Genomic DNA, 27,666 nt, shown 5'->3' with positions numbered 1-27,666 from the left:
ACAGACTGCCTGTCTGTCTGCTCCAGACCATGCCTGCGATAGACCCTAGACTCCGATTTCTGATCCTGGCTTGTCCTTGACTTTGCTACTCGATGGCTGTCTGTAACCAGGCATTGACCCCAATGTCCTGGTAACCTGACCAGGGCTGCCTCTTGACACCTGATTCTCGGTTCGCTCTCTATCCCATCTCAGACTGTGACCTCCTGACTCTGCTTGACTCTTGCTCCGACCACTAGGTCTGACATCATGCCTTGAAAGAGGGCAAAGTCCCTTCTGGCCTTGCACTCTATAAATTTAAAGCTATTCCAGAATAACTCCATTTACACACAAGCCCAGAGTGTGTCTGCATAGGGGTTCACATTGGTTTAATTAAACCCATTTAAAAACCAATTTAGTGCAACTTTGCTGTTTAGACATGGCTTAATTTTTGCCACGTGGGCTCATTTTAGAGCACTGGATCTCAGAAATCCCTTGATCAATTGCCTTCAAATTTTTCCCACTCACCCAACAATTTTCAAGCTCATCTGACTTTATTTGTATGGAGATTTTACAGAGAGACACAAAACTCTGGCCAGATCCTCAGCTGGTATAAATCAGAGTAGGCCCACTTCAGTCAAGAGAGGTATGCCAGCTGGGAATCTGTCCTTAAAACAGGGACTTAGCTACAGGTTAAATATTTAATAACAACACACACCTCAATGCTGGAGGAACAGGGTCATGAACCCCGATCATTCTGCTCCATAAACACAGGCCTTGCCCACGTGAGCTAAAGGAGAACTCCCACAAGCTGTAGCAGTAGTAGGTCTCTTATTTTCTCTGTCAGCCCAGCCACTAGAGTATAACACCACTCAGGTACAAATGCACATAGACAGCACCTTGCTGCTCTCCATGCCCCAGGCACCTCCCTCCCTCCTCTCCATTAATGCCCCCTGCCCTCCCATCTACCACTGACCGTCCTTGGCACTCCTTGTGGCTTTCTTGCGGGCCTTGCGTTTTCCCTCCTGGCTCTGCTCCCTCACCAGCTCCCGCAGCATCTTCTCCACCTGGCTCCGGCCGGCCGTCTGCAGGATGAGACCCAGCTGCCGACGCAAGTCAGGGGTCATCCCTCCTTCGCTGGGGCCAGCTGCGGCCGAGTTCTGCACCTGGGCTGGCTCCAGCTGGCCCTGCTCTGACTCCATGTCTATACCTGAAAGGGAGCCGGGCTGTCAGCATGCTGCTCTGAGGTGAGGGAAAGTGAAGGGAAAGTGAAGGTAGCCTAGAGGGGTCTGTGTATAAATTAGGAGTAATGCACTTGGGTTGCTGAGGCTGATTCCCTGTGTGAATGAGGAGAGTTCTCCATGGACCACCCCTTGATTTACCCTGAGGAGAACTTCTGTAGTGTGAAGAATGCACAGGTGTGTTTCAACCCCACCCAGAACAACTTACCGGACACCAATCCTCTCCTCCTGTGGGACTCGGCGAAAGCGGTTATCCGGGGCCAGCTGATTGCAATCTCCTCCGCTAAGGGAAACATGGATTGGACTGGCATTAGAGGGACTGCACACACATCAGAAGCGCTTAGATACGAGGGTGAAAACCCAAACCCAGATCAATAGATGACACAGGTAAAGGAGACAGAGACAGGTGATTTTCATGATTTTAAGGCCAGATCACACCTTTATGACCATCTAGTCTGACCTCCTATATCACACCAGATAGAGAACCTCTCCCAGCCCATGTCTTGTGGTTGAACTAGAACAACTTTAGAAAGAGATCTAAGGTACTTACACAGCCCCCATTATCAGAACATCTGAGCACCCCATAGCCTTCACTGCTCTCATCCTCACAACACCCCCGTGAGGTAACACAGTGCTATTATACCCATGTTACAAATGGGAAACTAAGGCACAGAGAGACTAAATCCCTAGGAAAAAATCTGTAGGAGAACAGAGAACTGAATATGGATCTTCAGAGTCCCAGGCTAACACCCTGACTGCTGGACCGTCAACAGACAGCCACAGTTCATTCACCGAGCCCAAGAAGTAAAGACTTCACCACAGGCCTATGTCACTGTTCCAATGGTTAATTCCCTTCTGTTGAAAGCATGCCCCTTATTTTCCATTCGGACTTATCTAGCCTCAGTTTCCAGTTGCAGGATCTCCGCCTGCCTTTGTCTGCTAGATCAAGGAGCCCATCTGCTATCAGAAATCTCCTTCTCAGATCGGTACCGGTAAACCATGATCAAGTGACCCTCTTCACTTTGGTTATCAGCTACACAGAGGGAGCTCTAGACAGCTAAGTAGGGAGCTCAGCATGGCAGGATCTCAGCTTGATCCTGTGCTCTCTGAATTCGATGGAAAAATCCCCACTGATGCAGGAACAGACCTCTAGAAAATACGAGTCTGAAGAACTTAGCCAGGCTACTTGGATTCCAACGTGGCTTCCTACCAGCCATGCTAATGGAGGAAGCTGATGTAGCGCCCTTTTTCCAGAAGCAGGAAAATCAAGAGGCTCCCTTCTGGCCCAGGAATCTGTGAATCTAGGATGAATGGGCTGGTTACAGGCTGATCGCATCCCTTAGCCCTGGTTTTATCATGTAGGCCAGGACAGATGCTCCTAGTGACCGTAATAAGCAGTGCAGACTAATGAATAGTCCACTGGACTGGGACTCAGAAGACCTGGGTTCTATGCACAACTCCAGCCGACTGGGTGACCTTGAGCAAGTCACCACCTTCTTCCATGCCTCAGTTTCCCCAATTGTAAAATGGGGATAAAAATAGTGACCTCCTTTGGCAAGGGTTTTGAGAACTCCCATTGAAAAGTGTGCAGTATTGAGAGACACTGATATTCCCTGCTCTCTCTGGTCACTTGGTGGCTCTCGCACAACATCCTTTGCAATGCTGAACAGTCATCGGATCAGGTGGAGTAGCCATGCCCAGAGCTATGCAGCACAGACACCTTGGACGCAGCAATACCCTTTTCCTTATTTAATTTGGCTCCTGAGCGGTTAACCCAAATGGTCCATTCCGCCTCCCACCACCACGGCTGTCAAAATAGCCAACTACCCTCAGGCAGTGCGTGATGTCAGTGGGCCATCCCAGACTTGAGAGCTATCGGGGCAGCTGAAGAAACCAGCTCAGCTTTTAGGACCCAGGTCAGCAAGGCACTTAAGTAGGTGCCAAACTTTAAGCACATGAGTAGGACTCCAATGGGACTACTCATGTTCTGAGAACCATGCACATGCTTAAACACCTGGCCTTACTTAGGTGCTTGAACAAGGATTTAGGGGCTGAATTTTAACCCGGTGATTTTAAAGAGGTGGGGGGGTGGGTTATCTCCTATCTCCAAATACTAAAATGTAATGGGAGGCTAACATCATTCCCAAAATACACAGCCTCAGATCTGGACCCATGGCTCAGTATGTTAATCGGTTTGCTAGGACGTATGGCCACCTCTGAGACAGCCTTCACTCCCTAGCTGCCTTTACTTATCCCTCCTTCTGTAGGGTACAGGATTTGGGTGATATCCCTTTAAATTGCTTGTGAGCACTTGCAAACACGGAATTGGATTAATCACACACATGTGGCTATTTCATGGTGTTGCTAAAGGGCAGAGTTAAGGTTGTTTGAGTGACTTAGCTGTGCATTTCTGTACCTCAATGTGTGTGCTGGATTTCTTTTTAAGTTTAACCTTAACTGAACCTCCTGGAATTATAATGCTTGGTTTTCAGATAACATCCTTGTAATATATCTTACCCTCAATTACTGGTATGTACTATTATCAACTATAACTTCATCTGGATGTAGTTTTTAATCACACCTTGCCACAGAATTGTGGTTCAGAATCTCATTGTTCATTTAGATAAAAATAAGTGTTGAAATAAGTTCCTTATGGTTGCGGAGAGCCTGAAGCAAATGAGCTCTCAGCTACTTCACTCATTTCGATCAGGGCCAGGTGGACTCCTTCATTCCGTGGCTGTGAAAATGGTACTTTCTCCAAGACAGCACAGAGTTCAGCATCTGGCTGCAGCTGGATACTGTTTTCTGTTTCCTTCCCCTGCTGGGACCTGTCGGCAGCTACCTCTTGCCCTCTAGTTTTCACCACAAAAGACAGTGAATTGGGTTTTAGCACAGGGGACTGGGAACCGGAGCTGGAGTCCTTTCTGCAGCCATGAAGAGGAGGGGGAGTGAAAATTGCAGGCTGGTAAGTGAGGCAGCTGGGAGAGATATGCTTCTGAAGCTGTTGGCTTCTTCCCTGGCATAGGTGGGAAGAAGGGGTCTCTTAATTGCATTATCTAGATAACATCATGGGAGCAGAGCTGGAATGCTTGGAGAGCACAGCAAAGAAATCCATCCTTGGAAATTACCGTCAAAAATAACCACTGGTCTCATTGACTTTAGTCTCCCCTCAGTTGCTGGGTTGAGTGTACAGGTGCCGGAGGATGCTGGCAGCCTGTGATATACAGGAGCTCAAACTATGATCTGATGGTCCCATCTGGCCTTAAACTCTGTGACTCTAAAGGGATATCACCCAATTCCTAGCCACTTCCCCTTCTGACTGTATAGCCCCATGATTTTTTGTTACCGTTGAAAGAAAGTGAATGATTTTATAAGGCAGACAAGGAGAGGCAGGCTAGCCTTATGTTTAAAGGCGTTTGCCTGTGATTCAGGAGAGCAGGGTTTCATTCCCAGCTCTGCCTCTGACCCCTTCTATAAATTGCCTTACCACTTGGTGCCTCAGTTTCCCCATTTGATCATCTTTCTTGTCTATTTAGCTCTTCAGGGAGGGACTACCTCTTACTGTGTGTCTGTGCAGCGCCCGGCACGACAGGGCCCCAATTATTTCAAATCCTACCCAAGGCTTTTTATACCCACATCATTATTTTTCATACTACAGAGGCTTATAAACACCTCCTCCAGCTCACACCTGCATAAAACTACAGCTGCCAAATGTGGAGAGGTTAAAATCTGCAGCTTGAGAAATTATTGATATCCAAGGTAAGGTCACGGAAAGCCACAGTCTTCCTGGAGGCCCCTAGCTCTCAGCTCCTGTTGAGAACTAAGGTTTAATGAAAAGCAGCTGGGCCTGGAATCTGGCTAGAAGGCTGAGCCGCCCTTTTGTCTTGATTTACATTTCGGCCTCTTCAGAAGTGTCATGCTGCTCCTATGCAGGTTGGAGAGCTCCAGGCTGCTCTCCGGGGCTACACAGATGGAACTTCAAGAAGCCAGATCCCCAGCTGGTGTGACTTAAAACAGCTCCATTGAAGTCAAAGGCCTGATGCTGATTTATACCTGAGGAGCATCCGGCTTCAGTGGCTTACTCCTGATTTACCCCAGGGTGAGCAAGAGGGAAATGAAGCCCAGTGGGAATTTTCTGTAATATTTTTATGAAGCCTCAGCATGCCTCAGTGTCTCTCTGTACATTGCATCGCTCCCCAGTGGGTGCCAAAGGATTAATGCTGCTCCTGGAGCACCGCAGGAGGTGTGTGCGTGTCACCACCTGGTCTGGGGGGGAAATGAGTATGGTCATTAAAGAACTGGCTGAAACCGACCCAAATCAGAGGATCCAGCACGAGAAAGAGATGCCCCAACCACTGAACAATGAACAGCAGGAAAACCCAGCCCAACAGAGCTGGAGAACATGGTGTCAGGTGACTGAAAGCAGGCGGCTTTTTGGGGGGACTCAGGAGCCTGGACTGGGGGACAGAAGAAGGATGGGTCCATCACAGCTTGGCTGGACCATCATGGCACTGCTTTGGCCAGAATGGACACAGCTCTCTGGGCTGCCCTAAGGACTTCCACATTCTGTAGCCAGGGGACTAATAAATGGTACCTTGCTTTGCAAAGGCTGCCTGTGTCACTACCAATATTCACTGAGCATCGCATCCTGAAGGGGCACTGCACAGGCCTCCTCCAGGAGTTTGGCTGGGCTGGATTCACTGCAGGGAGCCCTGGAGAGAGACAGGGAGCATTGGTGCCAATGCCCCAGGCTGGGAGTCTTGGAGGACCCAGTGGAGCTGTGCGGGTCCTTGGGGCCCAGCCCACTAATGGGGTCACTCCCAGGGGACTGGTGGGAGGCTGGGGCACAGACCAGACTGTGTGCTTCTGTGACACGATAGTGGGGCACAAGATGGTGGGAGGGATAGCTCAGTGGTTTGAGCATTGGCCTGCTAAACCCAGGGTTGTGAGTTCAATCCTTGAGAGGGCCATTTAGGGATATGGGGCAAAAATTGGGGATTGGTCCTGCTTTGAGCAGGGGGTTGGACTAGATGACCTCCTGAGGTCCCTTCCAACCCTGATATTCTATGATTCTATGGTGGTCATAGACGTAGGGGCAAGTGATAGCGGGCTTCAAATACTTGAAAGGTTGTCCTAAAAAGATGGAAGAAAAGTTGTTCTCTCTTGAGGCAATGGGTTCAAACTGCAGCATAGGAGATTTACATTAAATCTCTGGACAAATTTCCTCACTGTAAGAACAGGAGGACAATGGAACAGATGCCTGGGGAGGTCGTGGAAGCTCCTTCACTGGAGGTTCAAAAGGAGGCTGGATAGCCCTCTGTCTTGGATGGTTTAGATGCAACAATTTCTACATTTTGGCAAGGGATTAGACAGGATGCCCCTTGTGGTCCCTTGTAACCCTATGGCTCTATGATTCTATGACACCAAGTGACTCCAATGCAGGTACCCAGAGTGTGGGAGAGGCTCACGAGATGATCAGACATTCTTATCTGCTGACATCTGCACAGAACATACCGTTCTTTGGTTGTCACCGTACAGACTGTGGCTGCACTGTGTTTGGCGAAGGGCCTGAGTCTGTTGACACTCTTCACACTGGCTGCCTGTTTGTGGCTACGGACATTTGTCTGCTTTAGTACATGCATTGACATGCTCTTTTCAACTTGGGAGCCTAACGCCAGGCTCCTAAATCCCTATTTCGGGTCCTAAATGGGCAGCCTGATTGTCACTCAGTTCTCTTTCTCATGCACTTCAGTCACAGGAGCTGAGCCCGTCCCCAATCCAGCGAGGTGCATTTAGAGTCCACGTGGATTTAGAAGCCTTGCTTTATGTCTCCAGGTTTCAACATTATGGCTAAAGTGCTAGTTCTTTGCTGCTCTTACACCTTGTGGGCCAGCTTCCCAGCTGGGGTCAATGGGCCGGAGCTCCACTTCAGTCATTGGGGCCAGATCTCCAACTGGTGTAAATCAGTGATGCCCCATTGACTTGAATGGATTATGCTGATTTACACAAGCTGTGTATTGGGCATCTGCGGTACTGTGCCCCCTATAGGAGACAAGGGATTTACACCCCAGAGACGAGACAATAGCTAAGGCAGAAAACAAATAATAAGCCACTAGCCTATTGATTGTTAGTGTGTTCTAGTACATCGTCGATTCCCCAGGGCCACATCATGCAGAGTGCTGCCTAGACAGAGACACACAATGAGACACAGTCCTTGCCCTGAAGAGTGGATCCTCTAATTAGGGGAGACGAAGGATGGGAGAGGAAACAGAATCACGGAGAAGAAATGGGATGTGCCCAGGGTGCCACACACAGCAGGGCCCAGAAAAGAACCCAGGTGTCCTGAATCCCAGCCTGTCTCCTCTGGGCGCAGGTTCTCTCTGAAGAGGCAGCTTGTTCTGGGAAGATGTGTATAAAAATGAACCTGGAAATGCAGCTCTGCTGCCCCATTGAAGGCCCTGGGCATGCAGAGCTCAGCATCGCTGCTGTGGAAGGACATGCAGAGCGGACCACCTCCCCTACACAGGTTCTGGAGATGATTGGGTTGACCAAGGGACAAGGGAAGGGCCCTGAGCAGAAGCCAAGCTGGGCGCTTCCCGTGCCTCCTGGAAAGCAGCCTGGGCGGGATCCTTACCCAACGAGATCACGTTTTCATAGTTCTCCTGCATGGCGTCCCTGCAGGGGGCTCTGCGGTGAGACGTGCTCCTTGGTGAAATACACAGCTGCCTCCTCAAAGCTCACCAGCTCCTGAAACAGTCAGAGATACCCTGAGTCAGAACCTATTGCCCCAGCCACGACCCCGCCCCTCAGGTCAGTCACAGCTCCCCTCTGCTAGGGCGATCCTCACTGCACAGTGATGTGGCGGCACGACCACATACATTCCTCTGCTAAACCATTGCCTCATCCGTGTTCCCTTGTCTGCTCCTTTGCATTGTGTTTCCCCCACCCGGGGGCGAATCGGCCCCAGCCGCTACACTGAGATGCAGCGAAAGAGAAAGGCATACACAGACTGACAGCGAAGAAGTGGGAATGTTTTGCAAGATTTTCATAGCTCAGTTTCCCTCAGTACTTTGCATTGCTTCCCAGCAGTGGGCAGGGGATGAAGTTTGCTCTCAGAGCAGGACTAAGAGACTTGGGTGTTCATATGAGTCATTGTGGACTGCATGGGTCATTAAAAGGATGACCCATCGCAATGGAAAATACGAGAAGACAATGGAAAACCTCAGTGGGCCGCACATCGACACCTTGGAACAAGCCACCCAGAGAAAGGAACTGGACCGAGCCTCACAGCAGGACTGGGAGGTGACCAGCAGGGCATGGAGTGGGGTGTTCTGGGAGAAGCTACTTTTGCTTCTCCATCCTAACTTCAGGACTTTCAGGGCTGCGTTCAGGGGACTAACCAACCCTGCTCCGGTTTGAAAATACTGCTTGGGTGTCACTGCAAATCCTGGCTCAGGTGTGTTGGGCTCTGCAGAGTGGACAGAGACAAAGCCCTGGCTGGGATGATTTAGTTGGGGATTGGTCCTGTTTTGAGCAGGGGTTGGCCTAGATGACCTCCTGAGGTCCCTTCCAACCTTGATATTCTATGATTCTATGACAGGTCTCTGCCCAGGAGCCTGGCTCAGCTGGACTCGGGCATGCAGCAGGGAGGCTGGAGCCCAGAGGCTCAACCTGGGAGGAAGTGAGACCCGGAAGGACGAGTGGGACCCCGAGGGGTCTGGCCACTGAAGGGGATCCTACAAGGGGCTGTTGAAAAGCTCGGGCATAGCACCAGTCCCATGGATCTGTGACACTGAGTACAGCCCATGGATCTGTGACACTGAGTACAGCAGCTAAGGCACTGGGGCGTATGGCAGGGCCGAGGGGAGGCGCTCAGGATGCAGCAAACAGAAGCTGTGGAGGCAGCCAGCTGCAATTGTAGGTGAAAGAGGTGGCTCATAAGAGGCAAGGGCTGCCCTACAGAGCTGCCCCCAGGAAAGGCAGACGGCTGGCTCCAAATAGCAGCTACAAATGTGAATTTCCCCACTGGCTGCAGTTTAGCTCTGTTCAGTTAAGCTAGATGAAAATTCAGATCCAGCGCACCTCCAGGAAGCATGGGGAAGAAGGGGGGTGGAGTAGGTTCCAGGAAGGACTTTGGTCCATTTCGCAGCCCTGTTCCCCCAGGTCCTTTCCCCACAGACAGACGTTAGACTCTGTGTTGCTGGAAAAACCCCGCGGCTACTTTATTCCTGGGCAGACCCGGGCCCTCCCACCAGGACCAAACCCACCCAGACATTGGTACCCCCCCCGGCACAGAGTCTCTGAACCAAACCCCAGAAAGGAGCAGAATCAAAGGAGCCGCTCTGGGGAATCCCCCCTGACACGGTCCCCAGGGCAGCGCATCCCCCCAGCAGTGCGGGGACCAGGCAGAGGCAGGAACTGGCTTTTCCTCTCCCTGCTCCTCCCCTTGTCCCGGGAAAGTCAATATCCCCGGGGCGCTGCAGGGACCGAGGCTGGGCAGGGCTGGGAGCCGGGAACCTCCCTCCCCACTGATTGCTCCGGCTGCCCCTGCCAGTCTCCGCCCCTGTCTCCCTCCTGCCCCCTCCCCTAGGGCTGGGAGACTCGGTCCCTGGCCCGGCCCGGGGCGGTCGCTCTCCCGGCTCTGGCTCGGCTCCTGCAGGCGCTCAGGGGGGCAGAGCCTGGGGGGGGGGTCGGGGAGGGCAGCAGCGCTGGGACTCGCAGACCCCCGCCCCCCCGGGAGCAGAGCTGGGGTGAGGAGGGGCTGTTGGTGCAGAGTCACTTTCCTGCCCGGCCCCGGCCCTTCCCCCGGGTCTCCCCCCTCACCTGCAGGCTCCGGCTCAGGGGCTGGTGTCGGCAGAGCCCGGGGCTGGTTGCAGCCCCCGCAGAAAGTCGCCCCGAGGGGCGCTAGGGAAGGGCTCTCCCCGCACAGACCTCGCTGGGCAGCAGCAGCGGCTCAGCCCGGGGTCCCGGCTCACTGTGGATGCAGCGGCCACCGTGCGACCTGGGAAGTGCAACCCCGGATACAATGAGCAGAGAGAGGCAGAGAACAGCTTCCCCTCCCTGCGCCCCATCCAGAGCCCTCTAGTGGTAACAGCTGATGAAATCCAGCCCCCGTCCCGCCTGTCCCGAGGAAGAAATTGGGCACAAGAACAAAGACGCTTTTTAAAAGGGTAGCAGCAGGGGGTTGTGGGGGGAGCTGGGCAGAACTCTTACAAGGAGGCAGTGAGAGTCGCTGTGGGGCTAATGCTGCTCCTCTTACTGTACCAAAGCCCCTGGTTCAGTGTTAGACGAAAGCCTTTCCTAGCACTAAGAAAAGGAGTACTTGTGACACCTTAGAGACTAACACATGTATTTGAGCATAAGCTTTCGTGAGCTACAGCTCACTTCGCTTATGCTCAAATAAATTTGTTAGTCTCTAAAGTGCCCCAAGTCCTCCTTTTCTTTTTGCGAATACAGACTAACACGGCTGCTACTCTGAAACCTTTCCTAGCACTCTCTGCCGTGGTCGCAGGACAGCACAAGAAACTGCGACATCCTAATACAGCTAGTGTGACCCAGTAGCAAGTGTGAAAAATCAGGACACTTCTTTTTGCAGGAGTCGGGGTGGATATAGTTGCATATATAAGACAAAGCCCCTAATATCGAGTAGATCCCGGGAATTACAGCCCTGCACGGATACACACTCTGTATCCACATGCGATCTGCAAACACCGTCTAGGATATAAAGCGGATAGCCCCAGATTTGCAGGGCTCTACTTATACTATCAGGATTATCAGCCTGTGGCTAAAGGAGGGTTTGACTATTCCTGGAGATGCCATCGCATGACACAATCTTTCATTCAAGATGAATCTTTAATTCTTGGAGATGCCAGGACAATCCTGGACGTTGGCAAAGCCTAAAACCTCTGCAGATGGTGTCAGCGAGAATGTTACTGGAGACTGAGCCCAGCTCTGGTATCCTCACTTCAAAGAGGATGTAGGAAAATTGGGCAGGGCTCAAAAAAGAGCTACCAGAATGACTGGAAGCCTGGAAAACCCACCTTACTGCCAGAGACTTGAGCAGCTCAATCTGTTTAGCTCAGTGGTTTTCAACCTTTTTTCTTTGCCGACCCCTACAACATTTCAAATGGAGATGTTTCCATTGGAATTTCCTTTGGAAATTTCCTTTGGAAATTTTAGACACAGTCTGTGGGTCCCCAGGAGTCCCCAGACCACAGGTTGAAAACCGCTGATTTAGCTTATTGAAGAGAAGGTTAAGAGGTGACTCGATCACAGGCTGTAGGTGCCTGTGTGGGGAAAAGATATCTGGTACGGGGGGAGGGGGGGTCAGGGCATGGTCCAGTGGTTGGGAGCTGAAGCTAGAGAAATTCAGACTAAGGTACAAATTTTTCACAGTGAGAAGAATTCCCTGTATTACATTGCTAACATTTGGACTTTTCTAAACACCTCTGGAGCCCTGGGGCTGCTGGATGGTTGTGCCCATACTCGGGGGCATTGTTGGGAAGGACTCTATCTGAATGCCTTAATGATCCTGGCCACAGCCAAGGTACACTGCCCAGGCTTTCCACATGGCCTGTTCTCTTACCATCTAGCAATCTTCATGCCGTGCTGCCAATCCCAGCTCTTTTCCGGGGGCTTTTGGGGAGGGAAGGTTGTGCTGGTGGCATGGCTCTTCTGGGAGCACTGGCAGGGCATGTGGAGTACTGATCTCCCTGTGTCTGGTATGGAGATGCTGCTGTTGTTGTCAGCTGATATTTTAATAATAATAGTTAATAATAATTAAGAATACCCACCTCTTCCATAGCACTTTGCACTAGCAGATCTCAAAGCCCTTTACCAAGGAAGTCAGGATCATTAACTCAGTTTTACAGATGGGGAAACTGAGGCACAGGGCAGGGATGTGACTGGCTCAAGGTCACCCAACAGGCCAGCAACAGAGCCAGGAATAGAATCCAGGTCTCTAAGGTCCTGCCCTCAATCCATTAGGCCACGCTGCCTCCCCTTTGCCTTACTTAATGTAAAGCAAAGGCATTGGCTAAGTAGATGCCTTTTTATGCTTCACCTAAATCTAAATAAAGAAAGGGAAGTAAAAGCAAATATATCAACGGGCCGGACCAGGGGTACCATTTCAGATTTTGGTGGGGGGAGGGGCAACTTTATCTGTGATTCCAGGGGCTACTTAGGTGCTTGAAAACTCTAATTTTTTGGCAGATAACTTAGCAATTAGCTGACAGGAGCACTGTATCTAATTCCTATATAAAAGAAAGAAAATTAAATAAGTATTAGACCCACTCAGCTCCAACACTAACATGTTCTGACATCTTGTGTCAAGTCACTTAAGGGACACTGGTTAGGTTTAGAATTTTATTGTATATTCTTACTTTGTTACTAACTCTGTGAAGACAGGTTTCAGAGTAGCAGCCGTGTTAGTCTGTATTCGCAAAAAGAAAAGGAGTACTTGTGGCACCTTAGAGACTAACAAATTTATTAGAGCATAAGCTTTCGTGAGCTACAGCTCACTGAGCTCACGAAAGCTTATGCTCTAATAAATTTGTTAGTCTCTAAGGTGCCACAAGTACTCCTTTTCTTTCTGTGAAGACAGAGACTCCGTCAGGACTCCTGGGTTCTATCTCAGCTCTTGGAGGGGAGTGGGGTTTAGTGGGTTACAGCGGGGGGACAAGTACATCTGGGTGATATATAAGAACATCACAATGGCCATACTGGCTAAGGCCAATGGTCCATCTAGACCAGTATCATGTCTTCCAACAGTAGCTAATGCCAGGTGCTTCAGAGGGAATGAACAGGTAATCATCAAGTGATCTATCCTTTGTCTCCCACTCCCAGCTTCTGGCAAACAGAGGCTGCTAGGGATACACAGAACATGGTGTTGCATCCCTGCCTGTTCTGGCTAAAAGCCATAGATAGACCTATCCTCCATGAACTTATCTAGTTCTTTTTTGAACCCTGTTATAGTTTTGGCCTTCACAACATCCCCTGCCAAAGAGTTCCACAGGTTAACTGTGAAGAAATACTTGATTTTGTTTGTTTTAAATCTGCTGCCATTTCATTGGGTGACCCATTGTTCTTGTGTTAAGGGAAGGAACAAATAACATTTCTTTATTCCATTTTTCCACACAATTCATGATTTTGTAGACCTCTATCATATCCCCCTTTAGTCATCTCTTTTCCAAGCTGAAAAGGCCCAATCTTTTTAATCTCTCCTCATACAGAAGCTGTTCCATACTGCTAATCATTTCTGTTAGAATCATAGAATCATAGAATATCAGGGTTGGAAGGGACCCCAGAAGGTCATCTAGTCCAACCCCCTGCTCAAAGCAGGACCAAGTCCCAGTTAAATCATCCCAGCCAGGGCTTTGTCAAGCCTGACCTTAAAAACCTCTAAGGAAGGAGATTCTACCACCTCCCTAGGTAACGCATTCCAGTGTTTCACCACCCTCTTAGTGAAAAAGTTTTTCCTAATATCCAATCTAAACCTCCCCCATTGCAACTTGAGACCATTACTCCTCGTTCTGTCATCTGCTACCATTGAGAACAGTCTAGAGCCATCCTCTTTGAAACCCCCTTTCAGGTAGTTGAAAGCAGCTATCAAATCCCCCCTCATTCTTCTCTTCTGCAGACTAAACAATCCCAGCTCCCTCAGCCTCTCCTCATAAGTCATGTGCTCTAGACCCCTAATCATTTTTGTTGCCCTTCGCTGTACTCTTTCCAATTTATCCACATCCTTCCTGTAGTGTGGGGCCCAAAACTGGACACAGTACTCCAGATGAGGCCTCACCAGTGTCGAATAGAGGGGAACGATCACGTCCCTCGATCTGCTCGCTATGCCCCTACTTATACATCCCAAAATGCCATTGGCCTTCTTGGCAACAAGGGCACACTGCTGACTCATATCCAGCTTCTCGTCCACTGTCACCCCTAGGTCCTTTTCCGCAGAACTGCTGCCGAGCCATTCGGTCCCTAGTCTGTAGCGGTGCATTGGATTCTTCCATCCTAAGTGCAGGACCCTGCATTTATCCTTATTGAACCTCATTAGATTTCTTTTGGCCCAATCCTCCAATTTGTCTAGGTCCTTCTGTATCCTATCCCTCCCCTCCAGCGTATCTACCACTCCTCCCAGTTTAGTATCATCCGCAAATTTGCTGAGAGTGCAATCCACACCATCCTCCAGGTCATTTATGAAGATATTGAACAAAACGGGCCCCAGGACCGACCCCTGGGGCACTCCACTTGACACCGGCTGCCAACTAGACATGGAGCCATTGATCACTACCCGTTGAGCCCGACAATCTAGCCAGCTTTCTACCCACCTTATAGTGCATTCATCCAGCCCATACTTCCTTAACTTGCTGACAAGAATGCTGTGGGAGACCGTGTCAAAAGCTTTGCTAAAGTCAAGAAACAATACATCCACTGCTTTCCCTTCATCCACAGAACCAGTAATCTCATCATAAAAGGCGATTAGATTAGTCAGGCATGACCTTCCCTTGGTGAATCCATGCTGACTGTTCCTGATCACTTTCCTCTCCTCTAAGTGCTTCAGGATTGATTCTTTGAGGACCTGCTCCATGATTTTTCCAGGGACTGAGGTGAGGCTGACCGGCCTGTAGTTCCCAGGATCCTCCTTCTTCCCTTTTTTAAAGATGGGCACTACATTAGCCTTTTTCCAGTCATCCGGGACTTCCCCCGTTCGCCACGAGTTTTCAAAGATAATGGCCAAGGACTCTGCAATCACAGCCGCCAATTCCTTCAGCACTCTCGGATGCAATTCGTCCGGCCCCATGGACTTGTGCACGTCCAGCTTTTCTAAATAGTCCCTAACCACCTCTATCTCTACAGAGGGCTGGCCATCTCTTCCCCGTTTTGTGTTGCCCAGCACAGCAGTCTGGGAGCTGACCTTGTTAGTGAAAACAGAGGCAAAAAAAGCATTGAGTACATTAGCTTTTTCCACATCCTCTGTCACTAGCTTGCCTCCCTCATTCAGTAAGGGGCCCACACTTTCCTTGGCTTTCTTCTTGTTGCCAACATACCTGAAGAAACCCTTCTTGTTACTCTTGACATCTCTTGCTAGCTGCAGCTCCAGGTGCGATTTGGCCCTCCTGATATCTTTCCTACATGCCCGAGCAATATTTTTATACTCTTCCCTGGTCATATGTCCAACCTTCCACTTCTTGTAAGCTTCTTTTTTATGTTTAAGATCCGCTAGGATTTCACCATTAAGCCAAGCTGGTCGCCTGCCATATTTACTATTCTTTCGACTCATCGGGCTGGTTTGTCCCTGTAACCTCAACAGGGATTCCTTGAAATACAGCCAGCTCTCCTGGACTCCCTTCCCTTTCATGTTAGTCCCCCAGGGGATCCTGGCCATCTGTTCCCTGAGGGAGTCAAAGTCTGCTTTCCTGAAGTCCAGGGTCCGTATCCTGCTGCTTACCTTTCTTCCCTGCGTCAGGATCCTGAACTCAACCAACTCATGGTCACTGCCTCCCAGATTCCCATCCACTTTTGCTTCCCCCACTAATTCTACCCGGTTTGTGAGCAGCAGGTCAAGAAAAGCGCTCCCCCTAGTTGGCTCCCCTAGCACTTGCACCAGGAAATTGTCCCCTACGCTTTCCAAAAACTTCCTGGATTGTCTATGCACCGCTGTATTGCTCTCCCAGCAGATATCAGGAAAATTAAAGTCACCCATGAGAATCAGGGCATGCGATCTAGTAGCTTCCGTGAGTTGCCGGAAGAAAGCCTCATCCACCTCATCCCCCTGGTCCGGTGGTCTATAGCAGACTCCCACCATGACATCACTCTTGTTGCACACACTTCTAAACTTAATCCAGAGACACTCAGGTTTTTCCACAGTTTCGTACCGGAGCTCTGAGCAGTCATACTGCTCCCTTACATACAGTGCTACTCCCCCACCTTTTCTGCCCTGCCTGTCCTTCCTGAACAGTTTATAACCATCCATGACTGTACTCCAGTCATGTGAGTTATCCCACCAAGTCTCTGTTATTCCAATCACGTCATAATTCCTTGACATCACCAGGACCTCCAGTTCTCCCTGCTTGTTTCCAAGGCTTTGTGCATTTGTATATAAGCACTTGAGATAACCTGTTGATCGCCCCTCATTCCCAGTATGAGGCAGGAGCCCTCCCCTCACAGACCTTCCTGCCTGTGCTTCCTCCCGGTATCCCGCTTTCCCACTTACCTCAGGGCTTTGGTCTCCTTCCCCCGGTGAACCTAGTTTAAAGCCCTCCTCACTAGGTTAGCCAGCCTGCTGGCAAAGATGTTCTTCCCTCTCTTCGTAAGATGGAGCCCGTCTCTGCCCAGCACTCCTCCTTCATGGAACACCATCCCATGGTGAAAGAATCCAAAGCCTTCTCTCCGACACCACCTGCGTAGCCATTCGTTGACCTCCACGATTCGACGGTCCCTTCCCAGGCCTTTTCCTTCCACAGGGAGGATGGACGAGAACACCACTTGCGCCTCCAACTCCTTTATCCTTCTTCCCAGAGCCACGTAGTCCGCAGTGATCCGCTCAAGGTCATTCTTGGCAGTATCATTGGTGCCCACGTGGAGAAGCAGGAAGGGGTAGCGATCCGAGGGCTTGATGAGTCTCGGCAGTCTCTCCGTCACATCACGAATCTTAGCCCCTGGCAAGCAGCAGACTTCTCGGTTTTCCCGGTCAGGGCGGCAGATAGATGACTCAGTCCCCCGGAGGAGAGAGTCCCCGACCACCACCACCCGCCTTCTCCTCTTGGGAGTGGTGGTCGTGGAACCCCCAACCTCAGGACATCGCATCTCATGCCTCCCAACCAGCGGAGTCTCCTTCCGCTTTCTCCCCCCAGACATATCATCTGGTCCACTCTCCGCAATGGTACCTGTGGAGAGAACATGAAAGCGGTTAGTTACCTGTGTCTGTGTTACTGGAACCCGGACATTCCGCTTACCTCTTCTGGAGGTCACATGTTGCCAAGCTTCTTCACTGGCCTCTTGGCTCCTCTGTGCAACCTGCTCTACATCTTTAGAGCTTTGTGCCCCTAGAAGGCTATCCTGAGTTTGGTCCAGAAAATCCTCAGTCTCTCGTATACAACGCAGGGTCGTTACCTGTTGCTCCAGACCTTCAATCTTCTCTTCCAATATGGAGACCAGCTTGCACTTTGTACAGACAAAGTCGCTTCTGTCCTGTGGAAGAAAGACAAACATGGCACATCCAGTGCAGGTCACAACAGCTGAAACCCCCCCTTCCATATCACCTACCTACTATGAGCTTCCTCAGAGACGTTGGCAAGATGTAAGCCTCACTGGGCTCACTCCAGGCGAACTCCCAGGCAAACTCCTGCTGTGAGCTGCTCTGCTGTCCCCGCTGCTCAGCTGGTTCGCGAGGCTCTGGCTATTTTTAAACAGCCAGGCTTCCCTGACGCAAACACACAGACACCCTAATGCCCGCCCCCTGCAGGCTAGCAGCCAATCAGACACTCACTCAGGCTCCCTCCCAGCAAACACACGCTCGGATACTTCCTCAGCAAGCAAACACACACACTCGGATACTTACCAGTCCCAGGCAAACTCCTGCTGTGAGCTGCTCTGCTGTCCCCGCTGCTCCGCTGGTTGCCCTTCTCCGCACCTTTTCCAATTCCATTATATCTTTTTTGAGATGGGGTGACCACATCTGCATGCAGTATTCAAAATATGAGCGTACCATGGATTTATATAGAGGCAATATGATATTTTCTGTCTTATTAACTATACCTTTCTTAATGATTCTCAACATTTTGTTCGCTTTTTTGACTGCTGCTGCACATTGAGAGGATGTTTTTAGGGAACTACCCCGATGACTCCAAGATCTCTTTCTTGATGGGTAACAGCTATTTTAGACCCCATCATTTTGTATGTATAGTTGGGATTATATTTTACCATGTGCATTAATTTGCATTTATCAACATTGAATTTCATCTGCCCTTTTGTTGCCCAGACACCCACTTTTGTGAGATCCATTTGTAACTCTTTGCAGTCAGCTTTAGACTTAACTGTCTTGAGTAATTTTAGCATAAGCTTTCATGGGATAAAAAACCCCACTTCTTCAGATGCATAGAGTGAAAATTACAGATACAGTTATAAATATACTGACACATGAAGAGAAGGGAGTTACCTTACAAGTGGAGAACCAATGTTGACAAGGCCAATTCACTCAGGGTGGATGTGGTCCACTCCCAGTAATTGAGGAGGAGGTGTCAATACCAAGAGAGGGAAAACTGCTTTTGTAGTGAGCCAGCCACTCCCAGTCCCTATTCAAGCCCAAATTAATAGTGTTACGTTTGCAAATGAATTGTAGCTCTGCAAAAACAACGAGGAGTCTGGTGGCACTTTAAAGATTAACAGATTTATTTGGACATAAGCTTCCGTGGGTAAAAAACACCATTTCTTCAGATGCAACTGTTTTCATTGTTTTTATGGATACAGACTAACATGGCTACCCCTCTGATACTGTAGCTCTGTAGTTTCTCTTTGAAGTCTGTTTTTGAAGTTTTTTTGTTGAACGATGGCTACTTTTAAACCTGTTATTGAATGTTCAGGGAGATTGAAGTGTTCTATTACTGGCTTTTATATATTATGTTGTATGTTATGTTGTATGTTGACTTTGTCCTCACCCACAACCATTTCAGATTTGGGGACTACTTATACCTTCAAGTCAGCAGCACTGCTATGGGTACCTGCATGGCCCCACAGTATGCCAATATTTTTATGGCTGACTTAGAACAACGCTTCCTCAGCTTTCATCCCCTAACGTCCCTACTCTACTGGCCCTACATTGATGACATCTTCATCATATGGACCCACGGGAAGGAGGCCCTTGAAGAATTCCATCATGATTTCAACAATTTCCACCCCACCATCACCTCAGCCTGGACCAGTCCACACAAGAGGTCTACTTCCTGGACATTACAGTGCAAATAAGTGATGGTCACATAAACACCACCTTATACCAGAAACCTACTGACTGTTATACTTACCTACATGCCTCCAGCTTCCATCCAGGACACATCACATGATCCATTGTCTACAGCCAAGCCCTAAGATACAACTGTATTTGCTCCAATCCCTCAGACAGAGAAAAACACCTTCAAGATCTTTATCAAGCATTCTTAAAACTACAATACTCACCTGGGGAAGTGAGGAAACAGATTGACAGAGTGAGATGGGTACCCAGAAGTCACCTACTACAGGACAGGCCCAACAAGGAAAATAACAGAACACCACTGGCCATCATGTACAGCCCTCAGCTAAAACCTCTCCAGCACATCATCAACGGTCTACAACCTGTCATGGAAAATGATCCCCCACTCTCACAGATCTTAGGAGGCAGGCCAGTCCTCACTTACAGACAGCCCCCCAGCCTGAATTAAATACTCACCAGCAACTACACACCACACCACAGAAACACTAACTCAGGAACCAGTCCCTGTAACAAACCCCGTTGCCTTCTCTGTCCCCCATATCTACTCTAGTGACATCATCAGAAGACCCAACCACATGAGCCACACCATCAGGAGCTCATTCACCTGCACATCTACTAATGTGATAGATGCCATCATGTGGCCAGCAATGCCCCTCTGCCATGGACATTGGCCAGACCAGACAGTCTCTATGTAAAAGAATAAATGGACACAAATCAGACATCAAGAATGGTAACATACAAAAGCCAGTAGGAGAACACTTCAATCTCTCTGGTCACTCGATCACAGACCTAAGAGTGGCTATACTTCAACAAAAAACTTTGAAAACAGACTTCAAAGAGAAAATGCAGAGCTACAATTTATTTGCAAACTTAACACCATTAATTTGGACTTGAATAGGGATTGGGAGTGGCTGGCTCACTATAAAAGCAATTTTCCCTCTCTTGGTATTGATACCTCCTCCTCAGTTATTGGGAGTGGACCACATCCACCCTGAGTGAATTGGTCTTGTCAACACTGGTTCTCCACTTGTAAGGTAACTCCCTTCTCTTCATGTGTCAGTATATTTATACCTGGATCTGTAATTTTCACTCCATGCCTCTGAAGAAGTGGGATTTTTTACCCACAAAAGTTTATGCCCAAATAAATCTGTTAGTCTTTAAGGTGCCACCGGACTCCTCGTTTTTGTGGATACAAACTAACATGGTTACCCCTCTGATACGTGTGTAATTTTGTATCATCTGCAAATTTTGCCACCTCACTGTTTCCCCCTTTTTCCAGATCATTTATGAATATGTTGAATAGGACTGGTCACCTGTGGGACACCACTATTTGCCTCTCTACATTCTGCAAATTGACCATTTATTCCTACCCTTTGTTACCTTTTAACTGGAGTGCCTGGCAATGCTTTCAGGATCATCTAATGATCCTTAATTTAATTTAATGACAAGTCTTTTGTTATTTTAATCACCCTGCCTCTGTTTATAAACAAACTCCCTTCCCCAAAGACACAAGCTGGGAGCAGAACAGAATTTATTACATTCCACACTTAAGCTCCGTCTGGGGTTAGGGTGTGCACTGTGAGCAGACCTTGGGTACGAAACTTGTGGGGGAAGAAACCCTTCCTGCCCCCCATTAATGGCACCTATGGGCCAGATTCCCAGCTGGTGTGAATCAACACAGTTTATCTGAAGCCATGTGAGCGACACCGATTTATACCAGCTCAGGAGCTGGGGCGTCCTGTGCCCGGTAGGTTCTCTGCTATTTGGCTCATGCTGGCTTGTCCCACTGTTGCAACACTGAAGAGCAGCAAATCCTGTTGCCATTGTAGTTCTTGGGCAAATCTTCATCTTTGCAATTTCGTGTGATATCAGAGCTGCCTGGCCCCAGCTCAGGTCAATGGGACCTAGCATCCATTGTCCTGCCTTGACAGATGAGAACACATGCTTACTTAGTCATCCATCCTGCTGGTGTTGTGAGCCCCATCAGCCCTCCAGCTCAGGGTGTGCACAGAGTACTGTGTCCGCACACAGCCACCTCTGCACCCAGTTCTGATGGCTCCCGGGAGCCTGAGCACCTATGGACTGGAACCAAGCCTGTCCATTCCATTGACCACTTCCATGATTCTGCAATGTTTGGAGAAAGGGGTATGCACACCACGGGTGATGGAAGCTCCCTAAAAGAGGGGGCCACTGGTGCCCGAACCATGGCTCCTCCCCTTCCCATGAGGCCCCGCCCTCACACTGCCACTTTCCCTGAGGCCCCGCCCTTGCACCGCCCCTTCCCCCTGAGACCCTGTCCTCACACCATCACTTCCCCCCAAGACCCCAGCCCCTGCTCTCTCCTCTCTGCCTCCTCCCCCACGACACTCCCCTTTACATCTGGTAAAACGTGGGGTGACATAGCCTTTCCACTTTTAAAAGTGTTGAGGACATGGCCGCATCTCCCCCCCGGCCCCCCAGTTCTGACACCCCTGATGCACACCAGCTATGCTCCTGCATTTCCAGATGCCATGCTGTGGGGGTGGAGGGCACAGTTTCCCCAAGTCACTGCCAGATGAACTTGGGGGCTAAAGGAGAATATTCAGAGAAAAGCCACAAGACTGATTAAAGAGTTAGAAAACAGGCCTGACAGTGAGAGATGCCAGGAGTTTCATCTGTTTCTCTTAACAAAGAGAAGGTTATGGGATGTGTGACATTGCACTCCATAATGCTTTATAAAAATACGTTTATAAGTGTGAAGATGATGTAACTGGAATACGCTTTATGCAAAAGGTCTCTTGTAAAGTATTACAAAGCTTATAATCTACTGAGTGTGTTAATCCTATTTGTATGTATTGTGACAGGGTCGGGCCAGAGGGCTACAGGAGAGTGATCCTATTGGGATCCAGGAAGTGGACGGGCAAAGCCACAGGATCTGGACACCAAATAAATACAGGGGACAAGTAATGAAATAACAGAGACAGGAGTGTGGTCAAAGGGTCAAATGAAGGAAACTGGACGTGGACACCAAGCAGAGAGCCCCGGACAGCACCCACTGTTCCTCAAAGGCGTCAAGAGAGTCAGTGGACGCTGCGCAGAGGAACTCTGCCCGGATACATGAACGGACGGAGGATCGGAAATAGGCCCCAGAGTCACAGGAGGCTCCATCGACCAACCTCCTCACCCTGGTTTTATAGATGGCCACTTTAGCCAGGGCCAGGAGGAGGTTAACCAGGAGGTCCCGCGACTTTCTGGGGCCGCGGATAGGGAGTGCATAGATAAGGAGGTGAAGGGAAAAGTGCAACCAAAAACATAAAAAAATATTCGTAAGGAGCTGGAATAGGGGCTGCAGCCTGGCACACTCCAAATATATGTGTGCCAGGGTTTCCCTCATGCCACAAAAGGGGCAGGTGTCTGGGATGGGGTGAACCGTGCCAAGTACATGTCCATGCTCATGGCTCCGTGAAGGAGCCATCAACTGATATCCCCGGCAGGCCTCAGGACCAGGGTGGAGTATAGGCTGCCCCACAGGGGCTCCTCACTCTGGAGAGGTGGCAGGAGGTCCCGCCATTTTGTATCGGGGCAGGACACGAGGGTGAGGACGTGAAGGGTGTGGAGCATGAGCGTATATAGATGTTTCCTTGGCACAGTCTGGAAGCAGACAGGCTGCAGCTTGTGGCAGCCAGCTCACGGTGAAGGGTCGGTTGGGTCCACGGGGCAGGGGCCCGATGAAAAGGTCCGGCAGGCCTGGGGTGGAGGGTGGGTGGGGCGCACCCTCGTGCAGGACCCGGTCGAGGTAAACCCGAGCAGCGGGCGGCAAAGCAGCCTTCACCTCCTGAAGTACACACCGGGGAGTACGAGGTCTGGAGAGCCCCATGCGCTGAGCAAGTGTCAGGGGATCCAGCCAGTCTCCCCGGTCATAGTCCAGGAGGTCTCCGACTCTTGTGAATTCTGCCAGGACCAACCTCTGGCGCACCGAGGGGGACTCTGCCACCTGCATGCGGAGTTGGGGGTTGTGCAGCAGGGGCTCTGCGAGGAGATCTGTCCCCTCGGTGGCTGCCACGGACCTGGTCATTGAAAGCAGTTTCCAGGTCTGGAGGAGGTCCTGGTAGAAGTCCAGCAGCTTGGAGAGGTCTCGCGGAAGACCTTTCGGATGGAGATAAAGGAGATGCCGGTCGTATCGGAGCCCTCGAAAGTGGCGCAGGAAGGCGTGCGCCAGTATGCTCCATGCCGGACTACCTGCACCATAAAGGAGCCTCTGCAGGGCCTGGAGGCAGAAGACATGGACCTGAATGAGCAGATATTTCAGGCTCTGCCCTCCCTCCTCCAGGCGTAGATGGAGAACCCCTACAGGGACCCAGTGCAGTCCTGACCAAAAGAACTCCAGAATTGATGTCCGGAGATTGACCAGGAAAGCCGGGGCTGGGACCAGGGTGTTGAGCCGGTACCAGAGCATGGACAGGACTAGTTGATTAAGCACCAGTGCTCTCCCTCGAAGGGAGAGGCACCGGAGTAGTCCTGTCCATTTCCGGAGCCGCTCTATCATCCCACCCTCTAAATTCTGCCAGTTCTCCAGCGGAGAGGGATGCGTGGCAGAAAGGTAAACGCCGAGATAGAGCAGCGGACCCGTGCTCCACCGGATGGCCTGAAGTGTGGGTGGGAGGGAACTCGACTGCCACCCGTCCCCTACCACCAAGCCAGAGCTCTTGACCCAGTTGACCCGCGCACAGGAGGCTGCCAAATAGATGGTCTGGCAAGCCTCCAACCGCGCCAAATTGCCTGGGTCCTGGACCACGAGGAGCACGTCATAAGTGTATGCCAACAGGACCAGGCGCAGCTCCGGCTCCTGCAGCACCAACCTTGTCAACCTCCTTCGGAGGAGACAGAGGAAGGGCTCGATCACCAGAGCATATAGCTGGCCCGAGAGAGGGCGCCCCACCGTACTCCTCATCCAAAGCTGACCGGTTCGGTCAGGGTCCAGTTGAGCCTGACCGGACACTGTGGAGGCGTACAGCACCCAGAGAAAACCCACAAACTGGGGTCCGAAGCCAAATGCTTCCGGAGTGCTCAGGAGATACCCGTGATCCACCCTGTCAAACCCCTTTTCCTGATCCAAGGATAGGAGGACGAATGACAGACCATCCCTACACCCGAGTTCCAAAAGGTCCCAGACCAGATATAGACTGTCAAAGATGCTGCGGCCCAGGATGGTGTAGGTCTGGTCTGGGTGGACCACGTCCGCCAGCACAGACCCTAGCCACAGCGAGATTGCTTTTGCTACGACTTTGTAGTCTGTGCTGAGGAGCGAGACGGGACGCCAATTTCGTAAATCACGGAGGTTCCCCTTCTTCGGCAGTAAGGCGAGCACGGCTCGCCTGCACAAAAGAGGGAGGACCCTGCTCTGCAAAGATTTGGCCCAGACGGTAACTAGGTCTGGGCCGAGGACGTCCCAGAGCACGCGATAGAACTCCACGGTCAGCCCATCCATGCCCGGAGATTTATTGGTGGGCATGCGACGGAGGGCTTCCGAGAACTCGGCCAGAGTGAGAGGCAGCTCTAGCCGGTCTTGGTCGCCCGCACTGACTTTAGGGAGCTTCTGCCAGAGCACTCTGCAAGCGTTAGGATCCGTCGGATCCGGGGAGAAAAAGCTTGCATAGAAGGCTCTCGCCCTCCCACACATCTCCACCGGATCTGTGAGGGGGGTGCCGTCTTCTGCCAGAAGGCCGGTGACATGTTTCTTGGCCCCCCTCCTTTTCTCCAGGGTGTAGAAGAAGTGGGAGCCGTGATCCATCTCCCGAAGGAGACGGATGCGGGATCGAACAAAGGCACCCCGGGCCCGATGGTCCTCGAGGGCCCGGAGCTCCTCCCACTTCTCCCGGCACGCTCCGCAGAGGGGCGGATCCTCGGGGCTGGTGGCCAGAGGCCTCTCCATCTCTAAGGCCTCCCGTTCCAACTGCTCTATCGCCGCATCCCTCCGTCGGCTGGCGCCCCGGGTATAGTTACGGCAGAAGAGCCGGGCACGCACCTTCCCCAGTAGACCCTGTCCTCCCATTCCAGCCGCCAGCTGTCTTCAGTGGTCGGATCCGTATGGGTCTTCTGCAGGAAAACCACAGAGTACCCCCCCTCCCGAAGGTAGGAGAGCACCTGGGACCTGCGGAGACCCATCCTACAACCCCAGGTGTTCAATGTTGCTATGGTGAGAGGTGCCATGAGGAGAGCTGGGGGGGATCCTCCCCAGCAGGGACGCTTGCGGCTCTCGACAGGCCGCACCACAGTCCTTGACCTACCCCGTAGATGAGTAAGGAGTCACGGAAGAGATAGACTCAAACTGAGGGCTGCTGTGAACCTCTGAGGTGAGAAAATCCGCCAGTATGTGCAGGACCCACCAAGGTAGAGGAGGAACTTTGTCATAGTATGCTCAATGCAGGAATATCTGGTTAATTTTCTCTGGCCCGTGTTTTATGCAGACGATCTGGCTAAATGAACGTAATGATTCTTTGGGCCTTCACATGTCTGATTCTGAGTCTTCAGGACTGTAGATTACCTGGATACCCAATTAGTCTTTTCTCTGGACTCAGGTCCCAGTTACAACAAGCATCCCTCTTCAGCAAAGAACTGGTGTGGGCTTAACTCCCAGTAAAGTCAATGGGGCTCAAGCCTTGAGCTGGAGTGCACAGAGGGGGCACCTTGGAGATAATTCAGATGGGATTGGTGAGATTTGTTGGGCGGAGGAGTCTCCCACGTTTGAGCCCAGGGGCTCAGAAGTTGGAGTATAATTGCTCCTCTTGCTGAGCTTTCCTCTCTGGGTGTGTGGAGCAGGCTGAGGGAGCGACAAGAACCAGCATCAGGCCTATGGTGTCTGCCTCTCTGTGGGGGCAGAGTGGGTCTCCTGAGTGATGGAGAAGGGCTCATTGACCCTTCATCACCTAGCTCTAGTCCATTGTGACCCCAAGGAAGGAGGATCTTCCCTCCCTGTGCTGGACTGGGAAGAGGTGTTTAAATATCTTATTTCCAGGCCCTGGCTGGCATTTCCTCTGTTAATTTTTTCACCACTTGTACTGAGGAAGCACCTAAAGGCCCCAGTAAAGGCTCACAGCCCCAGTGAACCAAGTGCTGCATGGATAAATAGGGACAGTCCCCAACCCAAATTGTTCACACTCTGAGTAATAGCTTCTTGTTCTGGCTTGTGTTTTAGAGGGATATGGGGGTGGGGGAAGGAGAGGAGTTTAATTGGCAGTGACGGAGGCTTAGTGGCAAACTAGATACCTAGAGAGTGTAGCAGCTCTGCTCAACTCCCCAGGGGAGTAAGTCAGGTCCATTCCCCTAGGAAGAGTGGATGAAGCCTTGCTCCAGACAAGTGCATCATGGGATCTTGTACCATTTATGGCCTAGTCCCTGTAGGCTGGGGTTAGGGAGAGGAAGGCGCCTCCCTGGGTGGACTGCTCATATCAGGCCTTACTAACTGCCCTTACCCTAATGAACAAGATCAACTCTTGTTTCCTTTCCCCTCCCCCTCCATCCCCCAAGCAGGATTTCCAATTTTCCAAACCAGATGTGATCTCCCGGTTGGAACGAAGGGAGGAGCTGTGGATCCTCTGGCTCCAGGATTAGGAGGAAAGGGGAACCCAGGAGATATCCACACAGGAGAGGAATCAGATAAAGTGACTTCATTTTTATATTTGCATGGCAGGCATCCTTAATGCGTTTTCACCAAACATGTCTGACCACAAAAACCCCTCCCCTCCTCCACATCCGGATGAGTTGGGGAAGCAGAATTGGTCCACCTCCTCTGGGGAAGGTTTGCAGGGGATTTATCCCTGATTGATTTATGCATTTATTTATCTCCCCAGGGTTATTTTGGTTTCTTCTGCCTTGTCTTACCCAGGTCAGGATTGCCCCAGCAGGTGAGACATCCTCACAGGAGACATCACTCATGGTTTCCCACTCATCTAGCAGTAGCTTGCTTTTTCTCTGAGTGTCTTGATGGGATGTGGAGGCAGAATCAATCCCCTCCTTCCTTTCCAGTGCGGAAGGGTTTTGAGGGGGAATCATTATTAGAGTTTGTTCCCCCTTCCTGCCCCCTGGCACAGGGACTGACTCCTGTCTGGATTCTCTCTGTCCCAGCAAGTGATGGGATGGTGAGTGAGAGCGAGGAGGAGAATCCTCAACAGAAAGGTCCTGAGCAAGTGGAACCACAGGGGACGGTATCAGGAAGAGCTGAAGGGGATACTTCCCAGAGTCCAGAGCTGGGAGAAGCCCATGAGAGGTGGCACAGGCCAGAGAGGCAGCAGAGAATCCAGACAGCAGAGAGAGGGAGTAAATCCACTCACAGCAGCAGAGGAATCAAGAAAATCAAAGAAACTGTTCAGGCGAGGATGCCTCCTGAAGAGAGACCCTACAAGTACAGTGCCTGTGGGAAAAGCTTCCACTGGAGATCAGTCCTTGTTACTCACCAGAGAATCTACACTGGAGAGAAGCCCTATAAAGGCAACAACTATGGGAAAA

General features: G+C 50.7%; 3 protein-coding genes across 6 annotated transcripts in view; 1 reads left to right on the top strand and 2 right to left on the bottom strand.

Annotated features, from left to right (window-relative positions):
• The window catches only part of LOC119842502 (zinc finger protein 251-like), a 503,489-nt gene extending 493,366 nt beyond the window's left edge, over positions 1-10,123 (bottom strand). Inside the window, exon 1 of the mRNA XM_043497017.1 lies at positions 10,041-10,123. The gene's annotated coding sequence lies outside the window, so the exon portion shown is untranslated. The remainder of the gene's footprint in view (positions 1-10,040) is intronic.
• Positions 1-27,666, bottom strand: part of LOC119842466 (zinc finger protein 271-like) — a 638,009-nt gene that overhangs the window by 19,303 nt on the left and 591,040 nt on the right. For 2 of the 4 annotated variants that reach the window (XM_043496658.1, XM_043496659.1), the window contains exons 2-4: positions 7,852-7,964; positions 1,426-1,500; positions 953-1,186 (exon numbers count right to left, since the gene is read on the bottom strand). In XM_043496658.1, coding sequence (XP_043352593.1) covers positions 953-1,186; positions 1,426-1,500; positions 7,852-7,885 — 343 coding nt within the window. In that variant the 5' untranslated portion in view covers positions 7,886-7,964. Of the gene's footprint in view, positions 1-952; positions 1,187-1,425; positions 1,501-7,851; positions 7,968-10,040; positions 10,245-27,666 lie in introns of those variants that run through there. The other 2 variants (XM_038370631.2, XM_043496657.1) reach the window with 2 other exon arrangements.
• The window catches only part of LOC119843027 (zinc finger protein 850-like), a 765,636-nt gene that overhangs the window by 303,338 nt on the left and 434,632 nt on the right, over positions 1-27,666 (top strand). The window lies entirely within an intron of this gene.

Source organism: Dermochelys coriacea, chromosome 14, assembly GCF_009764565.3.
Source record: "Dermochelys coriacea isolate rDerCor1 chromosome 14, rDerCor1.pri.v4, whole genome shotgun sequence".
NCBI lineage: Eukaryota > Metazoa > Chordata > Testudines > Dermochelyidae > Dermochelys > Dermochelys coriacea.
The sequence above is the reverse complement of the archived record's forward strand: the minus strand, read 5'-3'. Positions and strand labels throughout refer to the sequence as shown.